Here is a 17653-nt window from a genome sequence, read left to right as displayed (position 1 = left end):
AACCACACACCAACGGACAGCTAATCTTTGACAAAGGAGCCAAGAACATGCAATAAAGGAAAGCCTCTTCAATAAATGGTGCTGGGAAAACTGGACAGCCACATGCAAAAGAATGAAAGTAGACCATCATCTTTCCCCATGCACAAAAATAGACTCAAAATGGACCAAACACTTGAAGGTAAGACCTTAAACCATGAAACTTCTGGAAGAAAATATAGGCAGTACACTCTTTAACATCATACTTAAAAGGATCTTTTCAAATACTATGTCTACTCAGACAAGGGAAACAAAAGAAAAAATAAACAAATGGGACTTCCTCAGACTAAAGAGTTTCTGGAAGGCAAAAGAAATCAAGATCAAAATGAAAAAACAACCCACCAATTGGGAGAAAATATTTGCAAATCATATATCCAATAAGGGGTTAATCTCCATAACATATAAAGAACTCACACAAGTGAACTACAAAAAAAACAAACAATCCAATCAAAAAGTGGGCAGAAGATATGAACAGACATTTTTCCAAAGAAGATATACAGATGGCCAATAGGCACATGAAAAGATGCTCAACATCACTAATCATCAGGGAAATGCAAATCAAAACTAGACTTAGATATCATCTTATACCCGTTAGAACGGCTATAATCACCAAGACAAAAAAATAACAAATGTTGGAGATGTTGTGGAGAAAAGGGAACCCTCATCCACTGCTGGTGAGAATGCAAACTGGTGCAGTCACTAGGGAAACCAGTATGGAGATTTCTCAAAAAATTAAAAAAATACCATATGACCCAGCTATCTCACTACTGGGTATTCACCCAAAGAACTTGAAATCAATAATTCAAAAAGACTTATGCACCCCTATGTTCACTGCAACATTATTCACAATAGCCAAGATGTGTAAGCAATCCAAGTGGCCATCGACGGATGATTGCATAAAGATGTGGTATATATATACAATGGAATACTACTCAGCCATAAAAGAAGACAAAATTGTCCCATTCACAACCACATGGATAAACCTTGAGGGCATCATGTTAAGCAAAATAAGCCAGAGAGGGAAAGACAAACACCATATGATTTCACTCTTATATGGAATATAAACAAACTTATGGACAAAGAGAACAAATTAGTGGTTACTGGGGGCAGGGGAGGTGGAAGGTGGCCATAAGGGGTGAAGGGGCATACTTAAATGCTATATGACAAATAATAATGTACAACTGAAATCTCACTATGTTAAAAGCTATTATGACCACAATAAAAAACAAAACAAAACAAAACAAGGGCCTCCCCCATGGACTAGTGGTTAAGTTCAGAGTGTTATGCTTTGGCAGCCCAGGTTCAGTTCCCGGGCAGGGCCCTACACCACTCATCCGCGGCCATGCTGTAGTGGCAACCCACATACCAAATAGAGGAAGACTGGTATAGATGTTAGCTCATGGCAAATCTTCCTCAAGCAAAAAGAGGAAAAGTAGCACAGACGTTAGCTCGGGGCTAATCTTCCTCAGGAAAAAAAGAAAAGAAAAGAAAATGAATCCAATCCTCCTCATAGTGTCTAATAGGGGTTATCAAAAGTAAACAAGTAATCAAACAAATATATAATTGCAAATTGAGATGAATGCTATGAAGTAGCCAAGGGAATTTAAAAGACCCCAGAGATATTTTAGAAATTTTATTAATATGAGTATGTTTAGTTGCAAGTAAAAGAATAACGACTAACATTGGTTTTTAAAAAACAAAGACATTTAATCATCTCTCACAACAAAAGTCTGGAAGTAGATGATTTCAAAATCAGTACAGTAGCTAAACTATATCATAAAGGACCTAGCCTCCTTCTGCCTTTCTCCTGTTTTATGCTCCTCAGCATGTTGGCTTTTGTCCTTGTGCTTCTCACCTCACTGGTCTAAGCCAGCTGCTGTAGCTCCAAGACAACGGCAATCAAGGCAGGAAGAGGTAGGCAGGGTCTCCTTGCTATCTTTCTTTTTATAAGAGAGCAAAATCCTCCCAGAAGCCTTCCCAGCAAACATCTCTTTATGTCTCATTGGTCAGAACTGGGTCATATGCCCATCTCTAAATCAATCTACATCCAAGAATGGGATTACTAAGCTTGGTTTAGACTACTCATGTTTTATTTCCTAGCAGTTCTCACAATATCAATATTCCTTAAAATAGATTTAAAAAAGGGAAATAGTTGTTTAGTAGACAGTAACAGTGGAAATAAAAATCCATAGGATTCAGTCACCAACTAACTAACTAAATAGGGAGAAAGAAGACTCAAATATCACTCAAAAGTTTCAAGCTTGGGTAACTATGACAATCATACTGCCAAGAATAGATAAAAAGACAATGTGGGAAGAAAAATTTAGTTTGTGAGAGAGACAAAAATGAATTCCACTTTCTTCTTGAGACTGAGGTGCAATTAGACAGTCTGGTGGAAATGGAGGATGGGACCTGAGGAGAAAGGTTGGACTTCACAGACATTGGAGTCGTCCACAATGAGGCAGAATTTGAAACCATGGGAACAGACAGGATCACTGGCAGAGAAAATGAAGAGAGAAAAGGGAAAAGGTCAGAAAAATCTTGGTGAATAACTATAATTAGGAGATAGTAAGAAGATGATGTTGCCATTAAAGGAAAAAGAGAGGGAGTAATTAATTACAGGCATACAAGAAACAAGGGATAATCACAGGGCAGCAGAGAAGTAAAGTTTCCAAAGGAAAGTAGTGGTCAACATTGTTAACTGCTAAAGAAATGTCAATGATTCCAAAATACTCTTGAAAAATTTCAGTGATAGTAGGAACATAATGCTCACATGCACTTATCTGGATCCCTTTGTGTATACTCTTTAAGAAGTGTGGAAGAGAAGGAAAATATAGGTTGGCAGGTTGGAGGTGATGGATAAGTTAGTGCTGGGACAGGAGTCAGTGGATAGGTAGTTGAGAACATTTGTGAACTAAGAGGAAGGAACCTAGAGAGAGAGAAGAGAATGAGGAGCACTGATGGTGAAGGGGAAAACAGGAAGAAGTGCAGAGGCTGGAGGTCACAATAAGGATAAAAACCGTGTTCAACAGGAGAGATGAAAATGGGAAGAGATAATGAAGATGGTCAGAGAACATGAGATGTTGGAAGAAATGAGGTTCAAGACATCTAGTGGACAACAGAAGTAAAGATAAAGATACATGGAGTTGAGAACATTGATCCCCAGCAAGCTCACAAAAGCCATTAGGAAAGACAGAGGAGAGAAGATGCAGATGATCACTGAAATTCACTGAGGATGGCAGCAAAGAAGTCTGGAAATCAGAGACCAACAGATGGAGATGGGACACAGTGATACGGCACTGGCCAAATGGTTAAAAATGAACTGGTAAAACTTTAGCAGGAAGAGTACAACTGAGGAAACTAGAGAGCCAATAAAGCATGGGATGAGGGGATGTAGGGTTGGGATTAAGGGAGATATTCATTTTATAAAGAGATATATGTAAGCTAAAATCTGCTAAGGAAGTACCAAGGAAGAGGCAAGGAGAGAGAGGATAGGACAGAATCCTGTTCCAGGGATCCACCACAACAGAACACAATCACACTGCGACAGATGACACATGTACATCCCTTTTTCATACTGGGCACATGTCCATGATACCCCGCAAACTGTGGACAGTTCAAACAAAAGTGCAGCATACAAGGAGCACTTACAAGCCCATGTAACTGCACAGTAATTCATACATTTGCAGATCAGAATGTGAGTTATTAAAGATGGATATAGGACACCAAAAGTGACTGAGGTGGGGGCATGAGAACAGGAAAAGCCAGTGTTCCCTAAGGTAAGCACACCAGTTTCTTGATAATTTAGTTCCTGACAGTTAAAAGTTAAAGGAAACATATAGGGAGATAAGAGGAAAACAAAAGGAAACAGCCAGTTTGCTGCTAAGTAAAACCAAACCAGATTATAGAAGGCCACATGGCCTCTGAAATTCACAAGGCCTTTCTGAGACTTCCTTTACACAGAAACACAAATGGCTTGTCTGAGATTCCAGAGACTCCTGGTCGGTCAGACTAAAGACAGGTTATAGAAAGCCCATTGAAAACAACTGACTTGAAGAAGAAGAAAGGAGGTTTAAAAAAAAAAAAAAAAAAAAAAGAGGGGCTGGCCCTGTGGCTGAGTGGTTAAGTTCGTGCGCTCCGCTGCAGGCGGCCCAGTGTTTCGTTGGTTCGAATCCTGGGCGCGGACATGGCACTGCTCATCAAACCACGCTGAGGCAGCGTCCCACATGCCACAACTAGAAGGACCCACAGCGAAGAATATACAACTATGTACTGGGGGGCTTTGGGGAGAAAAAGGAAAAATAAAATCTTTAAAAAAAAATAAAAAAAAAAAAAGAAAGAAAGAAACCATGAAAAGATGAAGTTATCAAAAGCATCAGTCTCCTATCTCCGCATATCTTATCCAAGAGCTTAACCTGCCTTACCCATGGGCAACAAACAGCAGAAAATAAGTGTGTGTGACCCATCAATAAGTGTGAATAATATTTAAATAAGGGAACAAACTATTTCAGTGGTCATGTAACATTCAGTGGCCACATCAATTACATTTATGTCAACTCTTTCTTCTTGATCTTGGAATAATTGCTTTACATTTAACACCAGGCAAGAGATCTCTTCATCCACAGAAATGGGTGTGGATGCCTTACTCAGCAATTAACCCAGGGAAATAAACACCTTCATGAAGCAGCAAGATTAGCACCAAGAAATATAGGTGGTAAAATATAAGCATCTTAGAAGAGAAAATGAGGACAATAAAGGGTTGTACTGTAAAAAAAAAAAAAAAAAAAAAAAAAAGAGTAAGAGTGAAAACTCAGTAAAAAGGACACATGATGAATATGATGATGTTATATCCCTATCATGGATAGGTGCTTTATAAGCACTTTCACAGGACCTATTGTATATTATGTTATTTCACATTCACTTAATCTTATGAAATTCAGAGGACATCTATTATTGTTTCTAGTTAACAAATGAAAAAGGTGAGGCTTAGAAAGGTGAAACCACTTGTCCATGGGCAAACAGCCAGTAAATGATAGAGATTGGACTTGAACCTAGATTTTCTGATTCCAGGTACAGTGGCCTGCCTAGTCCTCTAAAATACCCAAATATCTGGACTGACTGAGCAATTTCTTGCCTATCAGCAGAAAACTAGAAGGAATGACTTCTAAATAATACCCCCAAATCCTGGGACTCCATGATTCCATTGTGTTCACTATCCCACAAATGCCCTCTTGACAAAGAGCAAGCTCATCCAATCACTCTGTGTGTGTGTGTGTGTGTGTGTGTGTGTGTGGGCGCACGCACGCACGTGTGTTTGTATACCTGTATGCCAGGGGCAGGTAGGGAGCTTCAGAACCAATACTTAGGGCATCAAGAGTAAAGAATGAATATCAGACTAGAGCACTGAAACCTGCCTCTCTGCATAGAACTATTCTTACCTTCTATCAAATTCCTCTTTGAATAAAATATTGACAATTTCATGATGTTCAGGAGCCTGCTGCTGACTTCCAAAAGCTCTGGCGCCATACCACGCTGTGACTGTAACTGCCCTCCAGTGAGCCATCAAAAGCCCGGCTAGAACATTTTGAATACAGCAGTTTGCTTCCCATCAAAACACTAAATTGCAATATTTTATATTTATCTCTATTTAAATTTTAGTGATGCTGCATAAATGTTAACATGGCCTAATGCTAATACAATCATAGAAAAGTCTTAATAACATCACATATTGGCACAGCCCCTGGGTGAGTTATGGCCTCCTAAGCAGGCCGAATGCATGCTTCTTGTCACTTAGTTAGTCCCCTTTAACTAACATGTGACATCAAGAATGCTACACAGTTTCCCGCAAGAAATGCCTTTCCATAAGCAAGGGACATCTAGGATCATTTGTTCATATTGAAAGTGGAAAGAAAGTGCTTGGGATTGCAGAAAAGATTTCCAAAAACGGTTTGGGGAGAGAGGTTAATAATGTTTGATTTAGTTCTTTTATGGCTTGAAAAACAAAAAGTGAGCCTCAGTAAGTTTTCAAGCCCCTAAAGCCTTATTAGGATAAGACCTTGAACTTCTTCAGGGCTGAAATCATAGCTACCAATGACAAACTCACAGATTCTCCACCTTTCCAGTGGATGCATAGGCAGAGATTTCCCTGGGCTTCCAGGGAGAGGCTCTGGTAGGTGAGACCAGCGGAGGTAGAGTGCCTTGGAGGCCACAGCCTTGACTGTCAACAACACAACCACATGACAACCAGGGCTTAAAGATCAAGGCAGGTTAATGATAAAGGAAACAAAGGCCTGCAGTGCTCTCAGCCTCTCCTCATGGAACAATTATGGCCTTCCCAGCTTAGCCCCTCAATTTGCTAAGAAAAGATACTGAAGCCTTTCAGAAAGAGAGGGCATTAGACTGAAATTCTAATTAAATAAAGATAAGCACAGATGAAAGGCAAAGGGAATCTTTTCAAAACAAAACCTCCAACGGTAAAAATGTTCAGAATAGACTTTCTCCTACAACATCACAATCCCTGCATCCAAGCAAGACAACCCCTAATAGCCACCACCCATGCCCTTGCAGCAAGAATCAGAACATCGGTTCCTGTTTTAGAGGCATAAATGGTCCTAGGAGCAGATTTTCAAAAGCAGAAGGAACTACAGCTCCATTGAACCAACTGCAGTTTGAAGACATCTGGACTTTCTTAGGATGAGTATAATGATGTAGTGCCTACATATCTTTCTGCATCAACTCTTTGGAGACGCTGTCTCCCCATTCCTCTTGCCTGATCAGTCTTCTAGCACAAGTCAGACTAACTGAAATTTAAATAACTCCCAATCCAGAAAGCATGATAACATGACTGCATGTTGATTGGTTCCAGGCAACTAATGGAAGACACATTCCCCTCAAAAGGCCCTCCTTGGTCAGTTTCATCATTTATTCATCAATAGATGTATCTTTACTGCCCAACGGATCAACTCTTGGAATTCATTCACCTCCTTCTCAATTATCTATGGTTAGTCTAACTTTTTATTTGCTTTGAATAAAACAGAGAATATGACCTAAAATATGCTGTCAAATGTCCATACATATAAGATGGGAGGAACAAAGAATCACAGATAATGACAACACAAGTCAAAATTCTTATCTACCTGGAGTAAGGGCAGAATCAAATTCTTACTCTAGTTTCATTGGGATTACATTGAAATGTGGATAGGGATGTGCATGAACTCAAGTGTAACCTTCTACCAAGTCAATCAGGTCAAGAGCAAAGCTAGACTTTACCTGAAGGGCCCAAACGATTCTGGCCAATGGGTTGTCCATCCACGCTGCTTACCTGGAAAAGGCAGCCCCCAGCACAAATGCTGCATACTCCTTTACCAGGGGCTCTGTGCTGTTCAGCCCATTGATCACGACTTGAAGGCCACCGAAGGAAAACAGGTCCTGTGCATTATCCATCTGCAACAAAGGTACCGCTTAGTAAATATAGTACAGCCATCAAGGAAAGAAGAGTTCTTCTTATGGCTTTTCTTTTGGTGACTATTCAAAACCAAACTAAAACGTCAAGTAAAAAGCAACAGTGGCTTTTCTGACTAGCTAGGAAAGGATTTGTAAAAACTAAGTTTTTAAGTAATCTTAAATTGGAGAATTCCTAATTCATCTAACATGATTTATGAGTACCTGCATGGGAACCGGCAGAAATGGCACCTAGCTATTGCTTATGCCAAACATGTCCTGGAAAATTCTAATACCATAATGAGTCACAAAGCTTACTCCTAATGTACAAGCTGTTAACATAAAGATGTGGCGTCATCAGCATTACTAAATACTGCCATGCTTCCTGTTGATGTCCTGCCCCACTGGGGGCAGTGGAGGCAGCAGACATTTAAAGAAAAACCTTATTTTTAATTAGAAGTCAGGAATACAAAAGGAACCTGTTACGGGTTGGGGGGCTAGAAGAGTGCTAGGAGAGGAATAACAATAGTACCCTTCTCTTCCCTCTTCCTCGCTACATACAGAATAAGGTTGACTGAATCTTAGAACATTCATGATAAAATCTGCAGAGAAGTCTCTCTCAAACGGTTTAGTCTAGGCTTGTGCTATTGGCTAGTGGCTATTATTGGACAGTGCAGAACATTTCCATCATCACATAAAGTTCTATCAGACGGCACTGGTGTAGCCTATCATTTAAAGTCCATAGCTCCAAGTCCGGACTCTCTCTTTTATTCTATAGGGGATCTCATCCCCCAAGTTTCATTAGTATCCTGGAACAAGAAAACTCAACTTCCTCAGAAAGGTCACTGGATCCTGTTATCCCTATGCAGTAGCTACAGTCTCCCTTGAAAATATCTTTGTTGCAACAAAGGCTGCCTCTTGCCTACCTGCTGATCCCCCTCTACAAATCATCAGGAAGCTAGAGCCCAACAACAAGGTGACTGCTACCCATCCTTTTTTCTCCAGACACCACCGAGCCCTTTCCTACCTGACTGTGTCCTTCCAAACTGGAAGAGGGCTCTAACAGAAAAACTGAGTTTGAAGAACTATATTTGACTCTACCTATGTTTTTGGGTTGGCCTAGCCTGTTTATGTCACTTAGAAGGTCATTCTTATACATTCTGATATAATCTCCTCAAGAGGAGAGGTTTTTGTCCATCTGTCTGTCTGTCTGTTGTCTGTCTGTCCACTGTTGTAGGTCCAGTGACTAGAATAGTGCTAAGCATATAATCAGACGCTCAATAAATAATCATCAAATCAGTGAATGAATTTGATCACATAAAAATGTTACTGAAATAAACTCCACTGTAAGTAAAAAAGGCAATCTGGGGTATCTGTGCCAACAAAATGGATGGGTCCCTGATACCACAGACCTGAAGGGATGGCCAATCCAGGGTCGTGAAATAAGAATGGAGTCTGTTCTGCCATCAGGGCCCCAAACCAGGGCTGGGGTTTTTCTGCCCTAATCTGTCCTTATGAAAAGGGATGATTATTAGGCTATAGCCCAGCTAACTAGGGAGACTCAGGGAGGGGTGCTTTGCTGACACAAGCACAAATAGTACTTCCTCACATACTCTGATTTTAAAATCTAAGAATTCACTACCTCTCCTTTGTCCCTCCTTCCTCTAGGTTTTCTGGATACAAAACCATGGCTCAGAGTCCTGTCATTCCATGCTTGGGACAGTTATTTACCAAAGCTGGTATGAGTTCCTAGCAGAGCAGCTGCCACTCTGACAGGCCCAGAGCAAAGCAGCCCAGAGTCACAGAGGTTCTGTTCTAGATTCACTTTATCTTTATTACTATAAAGATAATTCATGGTGCTATAAATGCTGACATTTACATAAGCACTTCAGTCTTTTCAAGATGTTTTCTCATTTATTATTTCACTGGAGATGAGGAAGAAAAGAGTCATTCTTCCCACTGCATACACAGAAGATCAAGCTCCAAAATCTGGGCCCTGCCCAGTGTCACACATGAGAAAGCATGAGCAGGGCCCTGGTCAGCAGCTTCCTATCTGGGTCTGTAGCCAGAACTTTTCTCAGGCTGCCTCTAGGATAGGGTGGGACATGTGGAGAAGAGCTCAAGGTAGAAGGCGGGAGTGCACAAGGAAGGGGGCAGCAGGGAACTGTGCCAACACTCAAGAAAAAAGAGAACCAGAGCACTGACAAGACAATGAGAGAACAAGAAACAGAGAAAGGGAGACATGATGGTAAATAATTGAGGAGTCATATGAGAGAAGGCAAACACACTGCCCTAGGGTGGATGGGGCGGACAGAGGCCACTCCTCATAAATAACTCTCAAACTGTTTTCCACAAACACGGTTTTGCTTTTCACAAATCCTGTTTAATAATTCAAATATGGCTGTGAGAAATCCTTGGGCAGATCCAGTTTGGGTCCTTGAAGCCCATGGATCCTCAAAACTTCTAATCAGTGAGTCTAGAACACAAGTGGACTGGTGAAGTTTCTGGCAAAAAAAGTGCTATCTTCCTCAAAGGTAACACCACATCACCCCAATTCCCCATCACAACTGGGACTCGAGGTCAAACTGCATCTTCTTTAATCTCCCTGTGAAATCACAACCGTGTGGAAGCCTGAGATACCAACCTAAACCAAGGACTTTATATTTCCAATCAAAGGGTAAAAAACCCACAAAATTTATGACTCTTCTGCCAACAGAGCAAGTTTGGCCTCCACCAGGGGACTGTTTCTTGGGCTAACCTCAGGCTGAGTTTGGTCATGTCCAAGAAACTCTTTACCAGGCCCAGCAAAAAGTCATGAAAGCAGAATGGGATGTCACCCTAAAGATGACACTGCCAGGCGACTAGCACGCTTGACGAGAAAAAAAAATTTGTTGAGGCCCTGCTAGCCTCCTGTGTATTCACTCTCTCTAGTCATTTTGGCCTTTTATGCTGCAACTAAAGGAAGAGCCTATAGAAATCTGATACCTAAAGATCCATCCAAGCATGTTAAGATGAGAAAAAATAAAAGCTGTCAACATCAGAGGAACTGGCCAATAACCCCTAAGATCCTTAATCCTTTAAATATCTATAACGGAAAAGCTGTTGGAATTTTTGTTTTTCGCCTTGGAGAGAAAGACTGGAAAGAGGAAAGACAACCCAGGTCTGTTTTTTCTCTAAGAGGATCACAGACCTGCTATTTGAGGCCTGAGAAAGAGTTATGAGCAGAGAGAGAAGATGAAGAGGCCGCCCCATAATTCCTGCAGATACAGTACACATTCTCTCTCACCACCACAAAGGCTGGCAAAATCCTAAAGAAAGAATGTCTTTTAGCCTCGTTTACAGAGAACAAGGACGCTGTTGTACATGGGAGGACGCTGAAGATCTATGTCTTGATGAGGATCTCAAACAAGCCTTTGATTTTGATTACACAGCCTTCCTGGACCACCATCGTCCTAGTCTGGATTATTGCAATAACCTCCTATCTGGTTTCCCTGCTTCTACCCATGCCTCCCACCTCCAGTCGAATTCTCAACGCAGCAGCCAGAGGGATCCTTTAAAAGTAAGTCAGATCATGCTGTTGTTCTGCTCAGCATCCTCCGATAATGTCCAATTTCATTTTTTTCCATGGCCTACAAGATGCTCCATGATCTTCCTTCAGTTATCTCTCTGAGCTTCATCTACTCTCTCTTCTCTGACCTCCAGCTACACTCACGTCCCTGTGGTTCCTCAAACACACTAGACATGCTCCCACCTTAGGGCTTTGGTACTTACTGTTTCTCCTGCCTGAGATGTTCATTCACAACACTGCCAATCCTTACCCTGCTCTACTTTTTATTTTCTACAGTATTTATCACCTTCAAATATATTGTTTATAATTTACTCAGTAGTTATGTTTATTGTCTATCTGCCTCTGCTATTTTGTTCACAGATGTATCTTAAGTACCCAGAACAGTACCTGGGACTTAACAGGCATGCAATAAATTAATTTATTAATAAACAAATGGCTTCTCTTGGCTCTTTATCTTTAGATCCCCCTATTCCTTTTTGAGCTTCATTCAAATAGCACCAGTATCCTGTGAGAGGCAGAGTGGCCAAAAGGTTAAGAGCAAAGAGTTTAGTACAGGAGGCAACACTCCAAATGAAAAAGAGGTTGGCTCTGGCCTCTAAGAATGTATTTTACAGGGGCTGGCCACATGGCACAGTGGTTAAGTTTGGGCACTCTGCTCTAGTGGCCTGGATTTGCGGGTTTGGATCCCAGGCACAGACCTACACCACTCATCAGTCATGCTGTGGCAGCGACCCACATATAAAGTGGAGGAAGACTGGCACAGATGTTAGCTTAGGGCTAGTCTTCCTCAAGCAAAAAAAGAGGAAGATTGGCAACAGATGTTAGCTCAGGGCTAATCTTCCTCAGCAAAAAAAAAAAAAAAATGCATTTTTACTACAATAGATCTGGGCCTAGATTAAAAATACTGAATGCCCTGGGAGAGAAGTAAAGATGTTGATGCTATTTTCTTAGAGCTTGGGGCAGTGGGGTTTACTTTTGGAGCTGTTAGTTAAAAAGTCAGAGTTATGGACCAGGAAATACAATACCTGATGAACATAATATTCAAGATCAAAGAGTGCAGCAATCTTCTCTTCCAGACTGGAGCTGGAACTATTGAACTTGTTGATCAGCCGTACCATGATCTGCATGTCACTCTCAATGACAACATTCAGCTCCTCAAAGTCCTTCTTCAGCTCCTCAATAGGGCGAAAGAGCCGTTTAACCTCGGCCTGCCTTGCCTAAGGAGAGCAGCAAAGAGGTGATTAATCAAATTGATTGGCAACATCTCCCCAAGACTCCTGTTGTCTACCATGGATGCCCATCCTCAGAGAACTGCTGCTCTAGGACTCAAAATCTTCTTTAATCTATATTAAAAATTCTGAATCTTTCTAGGATGCCTAGAGAAGCAAGCCCTCAGAGTCTACCCCGATAGCCCTCTGGCCCAAAAAGACACTCAAGATTTACCAAGGTTTGTTTACCCCAGTCCAACTTTCAATGTTCAGGAAGAAGCGAAAGTCTTCTTGTTGCAACCACTGAGGTCAGGAGACACAATGTAAGCTCATCTTCAATCCCTACCCTCACATGAAAAGGCTGAGATCTAAGGAGAGGTAATCTACAGCCTGGTTCTCTATCTCCTACAGTCATAGAATATCTTGGCATTGCCCTGTCCAATCCAATAGCATTGTAGGGAAACCCAGATGTAGGAAACTGTGGGTAAAGAGCTGTCAGAGTGGGAGCAATTTGCTGATGAAAATTAAATCACTGTCATTACTGTCAATCTAACTACAGGTGCACAATTTGTTCAACTGTTTGAAGTGGCTAAATTACTGTATGTACTATACTCAAGGCTCAAATAATTTTCTCTCAATCCCTCCCCACCCCACACACATATAAAGATTTTTAAAATGAAGATATGTTGGAGGTGAATAAAAGACTTTAATTAGCTATTTTATACATGACACTCCCTGTTTTCTTCCCAATTTTAGAGGATAGTGCTTATAAAGAGAGTCTGAAAGGTCACAGTGGTTCGTGTCTCTACCTTCCAAGAAAAATTAAAAGGCAGGAATATTTATAAAAAGCAGGATGATGAACAGCTGTCAGCTCCAAATTGCTCATCTATTACCTATGGGTTTTCGCCCCAGTTACAAGCACTCCCTAGAAACACCAACCAAAGAAATGAATCAGACTCTTTCAAAAAAGACCAAGCTCCTAGCAGAGCAATCACATTTATGGGATGCCATATCCTGCTTCTTTGGGCTAAAACAACAGCGAAATGCTCTCCGTCCACCCAGCTAAAGGACTCTGCATGGCTGCCAAAGGCCAGGCAAAGAGGTCTGAGAAAGGTGAGTCATGGCCTAGAGCTGTGGGATGAGAGGTAAGTGAACAGGATAAGAAAATAGTCATCCTTGCCTCACAAAAATGCTATGTGCCTGGCCCTCAGGAAGGGCTTTTTTTTAAAAAAAGAAAAAAAAATTAAAAAAACAAAAAACCACACACTTTATTTTGCAATAATTATAAACTCACAGGAAATTACAAAAGTAGTACGGAGAGTATCATGTACCCTTCATTCAGTTTCCCCCAATGGTAACACCTTGCATAAGGATAGTACAATATCAAAACCAAGAAAATGACCTAGATACAATACTGCTAACTAGACCACAGACCTTATTCAGATTTCACCACCTTTTACATGTACACATTTGCATGTTTGTGTGTATCATTCTATACAATTTTATCTCATGTATTGATTCATGCAATCACCAGAACACTCAAGCTACAGAACTGTTCCATCACCACCAAACAATTCCACTGTGCTCCTTTATAGCTGTACCTCATGCTCCCACTCTCTCCCTCCCATCTCCATGCCTGGCAAACACTAATTTGTTCTCTATCTCTGTAGTTCTGGCATTTGGAGAATGTTATATAGATGGAATCACACAGTCTGTAACCTTTTGAGATAGGCTTTTTTTGCTAAACATAATGCACTTGAGATCTACCCAAGTTACTGCACATATCAATGGTTCATTTGTTTTTGTTTTTTTTTAAAGATTGGCACCTGAGCTAACATCTGTTGCCAATCTTGTTTTTTTTTTTTCTTCTTCTCCCCAAAACCCACAGTACATAGTTGTATATTCTAGTTGTAGGTCCTTCTGGTTGTGCTATGTGGGATGCTGTCTCAGCATGGCTTGAGGAGCGGTGCCATGTCCATGCCCAGGATCAGAACCAGTGAAACCCTGGACTGCCGAAGCAGAGCGTGCGAACTTAATCACTTGGCCACAGGGCCAGCCCCTGGTTCATTTGTTTTTAATGCTGAATAGTATTCCATTGTATAGATGCACAGTTGGTTTAACCATTCACCTGTTGAAGAACATTTGAATTGCTTCCACGTTTTGACTATTACGAATAAAACTGCATGAACATTTGTATAAACATTTTGTATAAACTTAGGTTCTTATTTCTCTAGGAGAAATGCTCTAGAGTGCAATTGCTGGGTCGTACGATAAGCATATGTTTGGTTTTATAAGACACTGCCAAATTATTTTTCAGCATGGCTGTACCACTTTACATTCCCACCAACAACGTATGAAGGATTCAGTTTCTCCACATCCTCAGTAGTATTTAATACTATCACCATTTTTATTTTAGGTACTCTACAGATGTATAGTGATATCTCATTGTGGATTTAATTTGCATTTCTCTAACAGCTAATGACATTAAACATCTTTTCATATGCTTATTTGCCATCTACCTATCCTCTTTGGTGAAATGTCTGTTAGTATCCTTTGCCCATTTTATAAATAGGTTGTTGGTCTTTACTGTTGAGTTTTGAGAGATTTTTATATGTTGTAGATACAAGTCTTTTATCAGATATAGACAGTTCTTGCTTTGCACAGATCTGATATGCACCAATTTCAATCCCACAGTTTAAGCAACACCAGTCTCCCAACACGATTCAAACTCTAGTTGTCACAGTATGTTAACTGTAATTACAAAAAGTACCAACTTTGCTTCTAGCTCTTCAGTGCACAAATCACTACATAAATAACACAAAAGCCCATCATGCTCAGTGGCTGATCACATCACTTCTTTCAAAGTCTGTCAGTGACTGGTCATTATGCATCCATTATTCAGTTCATACACAGATGTCAAGTGTGTGGTTGTATGGCTTACCTCATCCCCCAATGACAAACCCTTGTAACATTTCATAAAAATGGATCATCAAAAGAGAGAATTGGCCAACAAGGATGAAAGTGCAACAAAGAAATAAAAAGTGGTAACTCTGGCAGTGAAATTCATATTGAACATATATGGAGTTACAAATGATGTCATAATTTTTGCTTCAACTATCAAACACAATTTTAAAAATTCAAGAGAAGGATACTCAATATATTATGTTTTCCCCTACTTTTATTCATTTCTTGTTCTTTTTTCCTGATGTCCCAGGTTTCCTTCTGTTATTATTTCCTTTCTATCTGGAGAATATTCTTTAATCATTCATTTAGGTAGGTCTGCTGGTGACAAATCTTAATTTCCCTTTGTGTGAGAATGTCTTGATTTCCCTTTCACTCCAGAAGGATACTTTCATTGGCTATAGAATTCTGAATGAATGGTTTGGTTTTTTTCAGCATTTGAAAAATGTTATGCCACAGCCTTCTGGACTCTGTGGTTGCAGATGAAAAATCCACTGTTATTCATTGTTCCCTATAGATATTGTGTTGTGTCTTTCTAGCTGCTTTCAAGATTTTTTTCCGTCTTTAGTTTTCAGAAGGCTGACTGTTATGTGTCATGGTGTTGATGTCTTTGGGTTTATTCTATTTAAAAGTCATTCAGCTTTATGGATCTATGGGTTTATGCCTTTCAGCATATTTGGGAATTTTCCCATCTTTATTTCTTTGATTATTTTTTTCAGCCCCATATTCTTTCTCCTCTCCTTCTGAGACTCCGATGACATAAACGTTAGATCTTTTGTTATAGTCCCACAGGTCCCTAAGTCTCTGTTCAATTGTTTTCAATCTATTTTCTGTTACTCAGGTTAAGGAATTTTTATCTGTCTCCAAGTTCACTGGTTCTTTTCTCTCTCATCTTTATTCTGCTTTGAGCCTATCCATTGACTTTTTAAAAATTTTAGCTGTAGGGGCTGGCCCCGTGGCCGAGTGGTTAAGTTCGCGTGCTCCGCTGCAGGCGGCCCAGTGTTTCATTGGTTCGAATCCTGGGCGCGGACATGGCACTGCTCATCAGACCACGCTGAGGCAGCATCCCACATGCCACAACTAGAAGAACCCACAACGAAGAATACACAACTATGTACCGGGGGGCATTGGGGAGAAAAAGGAAAAAATAAAATCTTTAAAAAAAAAAAAAAAAAAATTTTAGCTGTATTTTTCAGTTCTGAAATTCCATTTGGTTCTTTTTTATATTTTCTTTTTCTTTGCTGAGGTTGTCACTTGTTTCAAGAGTGTTCACAATTGCTTGTTGAAGCATTTTTATGATAGCTGCTTTAAAATCCTTGTGAGATAATTCCAACTTCTGAGTTATCTCACTGCTGGCATCTGTTGTCTTTCCCAATCCAAGTTTTGATTTTCCTGGTTCTTGGTATGATGAGTGATTTTTTTTTATTATATCCTGGACATTTTGGGTATAAGTCATAAGATTGAATTCTATCAAATCTTCCTTTTCAGTAGGTAGTCGCACTATTTAGGTTTAATGTCCTGGTTCTGGCCTTCTTGAGTGGTTGTGACTTCAAGACAATTTAGTTTTCACAGCCTTTGCAGTGTTATTTTGGTCTGCTTCCTTTGTGTGCTACCAGAGGCTAATCCAAATCTTGAGCAGTATTCCACACTGTAGTTCAGTTCTCAGATCTTCTGCTGTGTTACTAGTCACTTTCTCATGTGGGTCACTAGGAGTATGCCCAGGACTTCATTTACAAAAACCCTTTTTCCAGCTCCCTTCTCTCCAAATTCCTACCACCACTCTCCAGTTAGGAGGAGGAAGAGCAACACCTGCCACTGCTGGATGCTGGACACTGGGAGTGGAAGTCCTTCTTTGGCCTCTACTAAGATCACCCTTGTGGGGGAATTGAAGCACTGCCTCATTGCTGCTAGTCTGGGAGTGGAAGTTCAGGCTTCTCACTTACTCCCACAGACACGGCCCCAGAGTGGGGAGCAGAATGCTGCCTCATACCGCCTCGCTGCCACCAGGTAGAGAGAGGGTGGAAGTACAGTCTCTCCATTCACCCTCCACCCCCCACCTCACCTAGAAGAAGTGAAAAACCACCTTGATGCTGCCAGGCAAGGAACAGACATTCAGGTTCTCTTCTCGGCCTCTGCTGACACCACCCCAACAAGAGAAGCAGCCTGCTACTCCCATGTGGAGGGTGGAAAACCAGTCTCCACATCTGTTCTCTGCTGATGTCACACCAGTGGATGAAGTAGAGAAGTCTCCTACCACTGCACAGAGTATAGAAATTCAGGCTCTGCTCAGCTCTCACTGACATCACCTTGGTCAAAGTAGTAGAGCACTGCCTCATACCACTTCATTGCCATGGGGGAGGCGGGGGTGGTGTAAGTTTAGGCTCCCAACTAGGCTTAGGCTGATAACCACTCTGGTAGATAAGTGAGAGTGCAACTTAGT

The 17653-nt window shown here is 40.8% G+C and overlaps 1 protein-coding gene across 4 annotated transcripts in view; it reads right to left on the bottom strand.

Annotated features, from left to right (window-relative positions):
* The window catches only part of SIL1 (SIL1 nucleotide exchange factor), a 253145-nt gene that overhangs the window by 56624 nt on the left and 178868 nt on the right, over positions 1 to 17653 (bottom strand). For all 4 annotated transcript variants that reach the window (XM_046668572.1, XM_046668574.1, XM_046668573.1 and 1 more), the window contains 2 exons: positions 12070 to 12261; positions 7358 to 7479 (listed from right to left, as the gene is read on the bottom strand). In XM_046668572.1, coding sequence (XP_046524528.1) covers positions 7358 to 7479; positions 12070 to 12261 — 314 coding nt within the window. The remainder of the gene's footprint in view (positions 1 to 7357; positions 7480 to 12069; positions 12262 to 17653) is intronic.

The sequence above is a fragment of the Equus quagga genome, chromosome 7 (genome assembly GCF_021613505.1).
Source record: "Equus quagga isolate Etosha38 chromosome 7, UCLA_HA_Equagga_1.0, whole genome shotgun sequence".
In the NCBI taxonomy this organism is placed as follows: Eukaryota; Metazoa; Chordata; class Mammalia; order Perissodactyla; family Equidae; genus Equus; species Equus quagga.
This window is presented reverse-complemented; position numbering and strand designations above follow the sequence as displayed.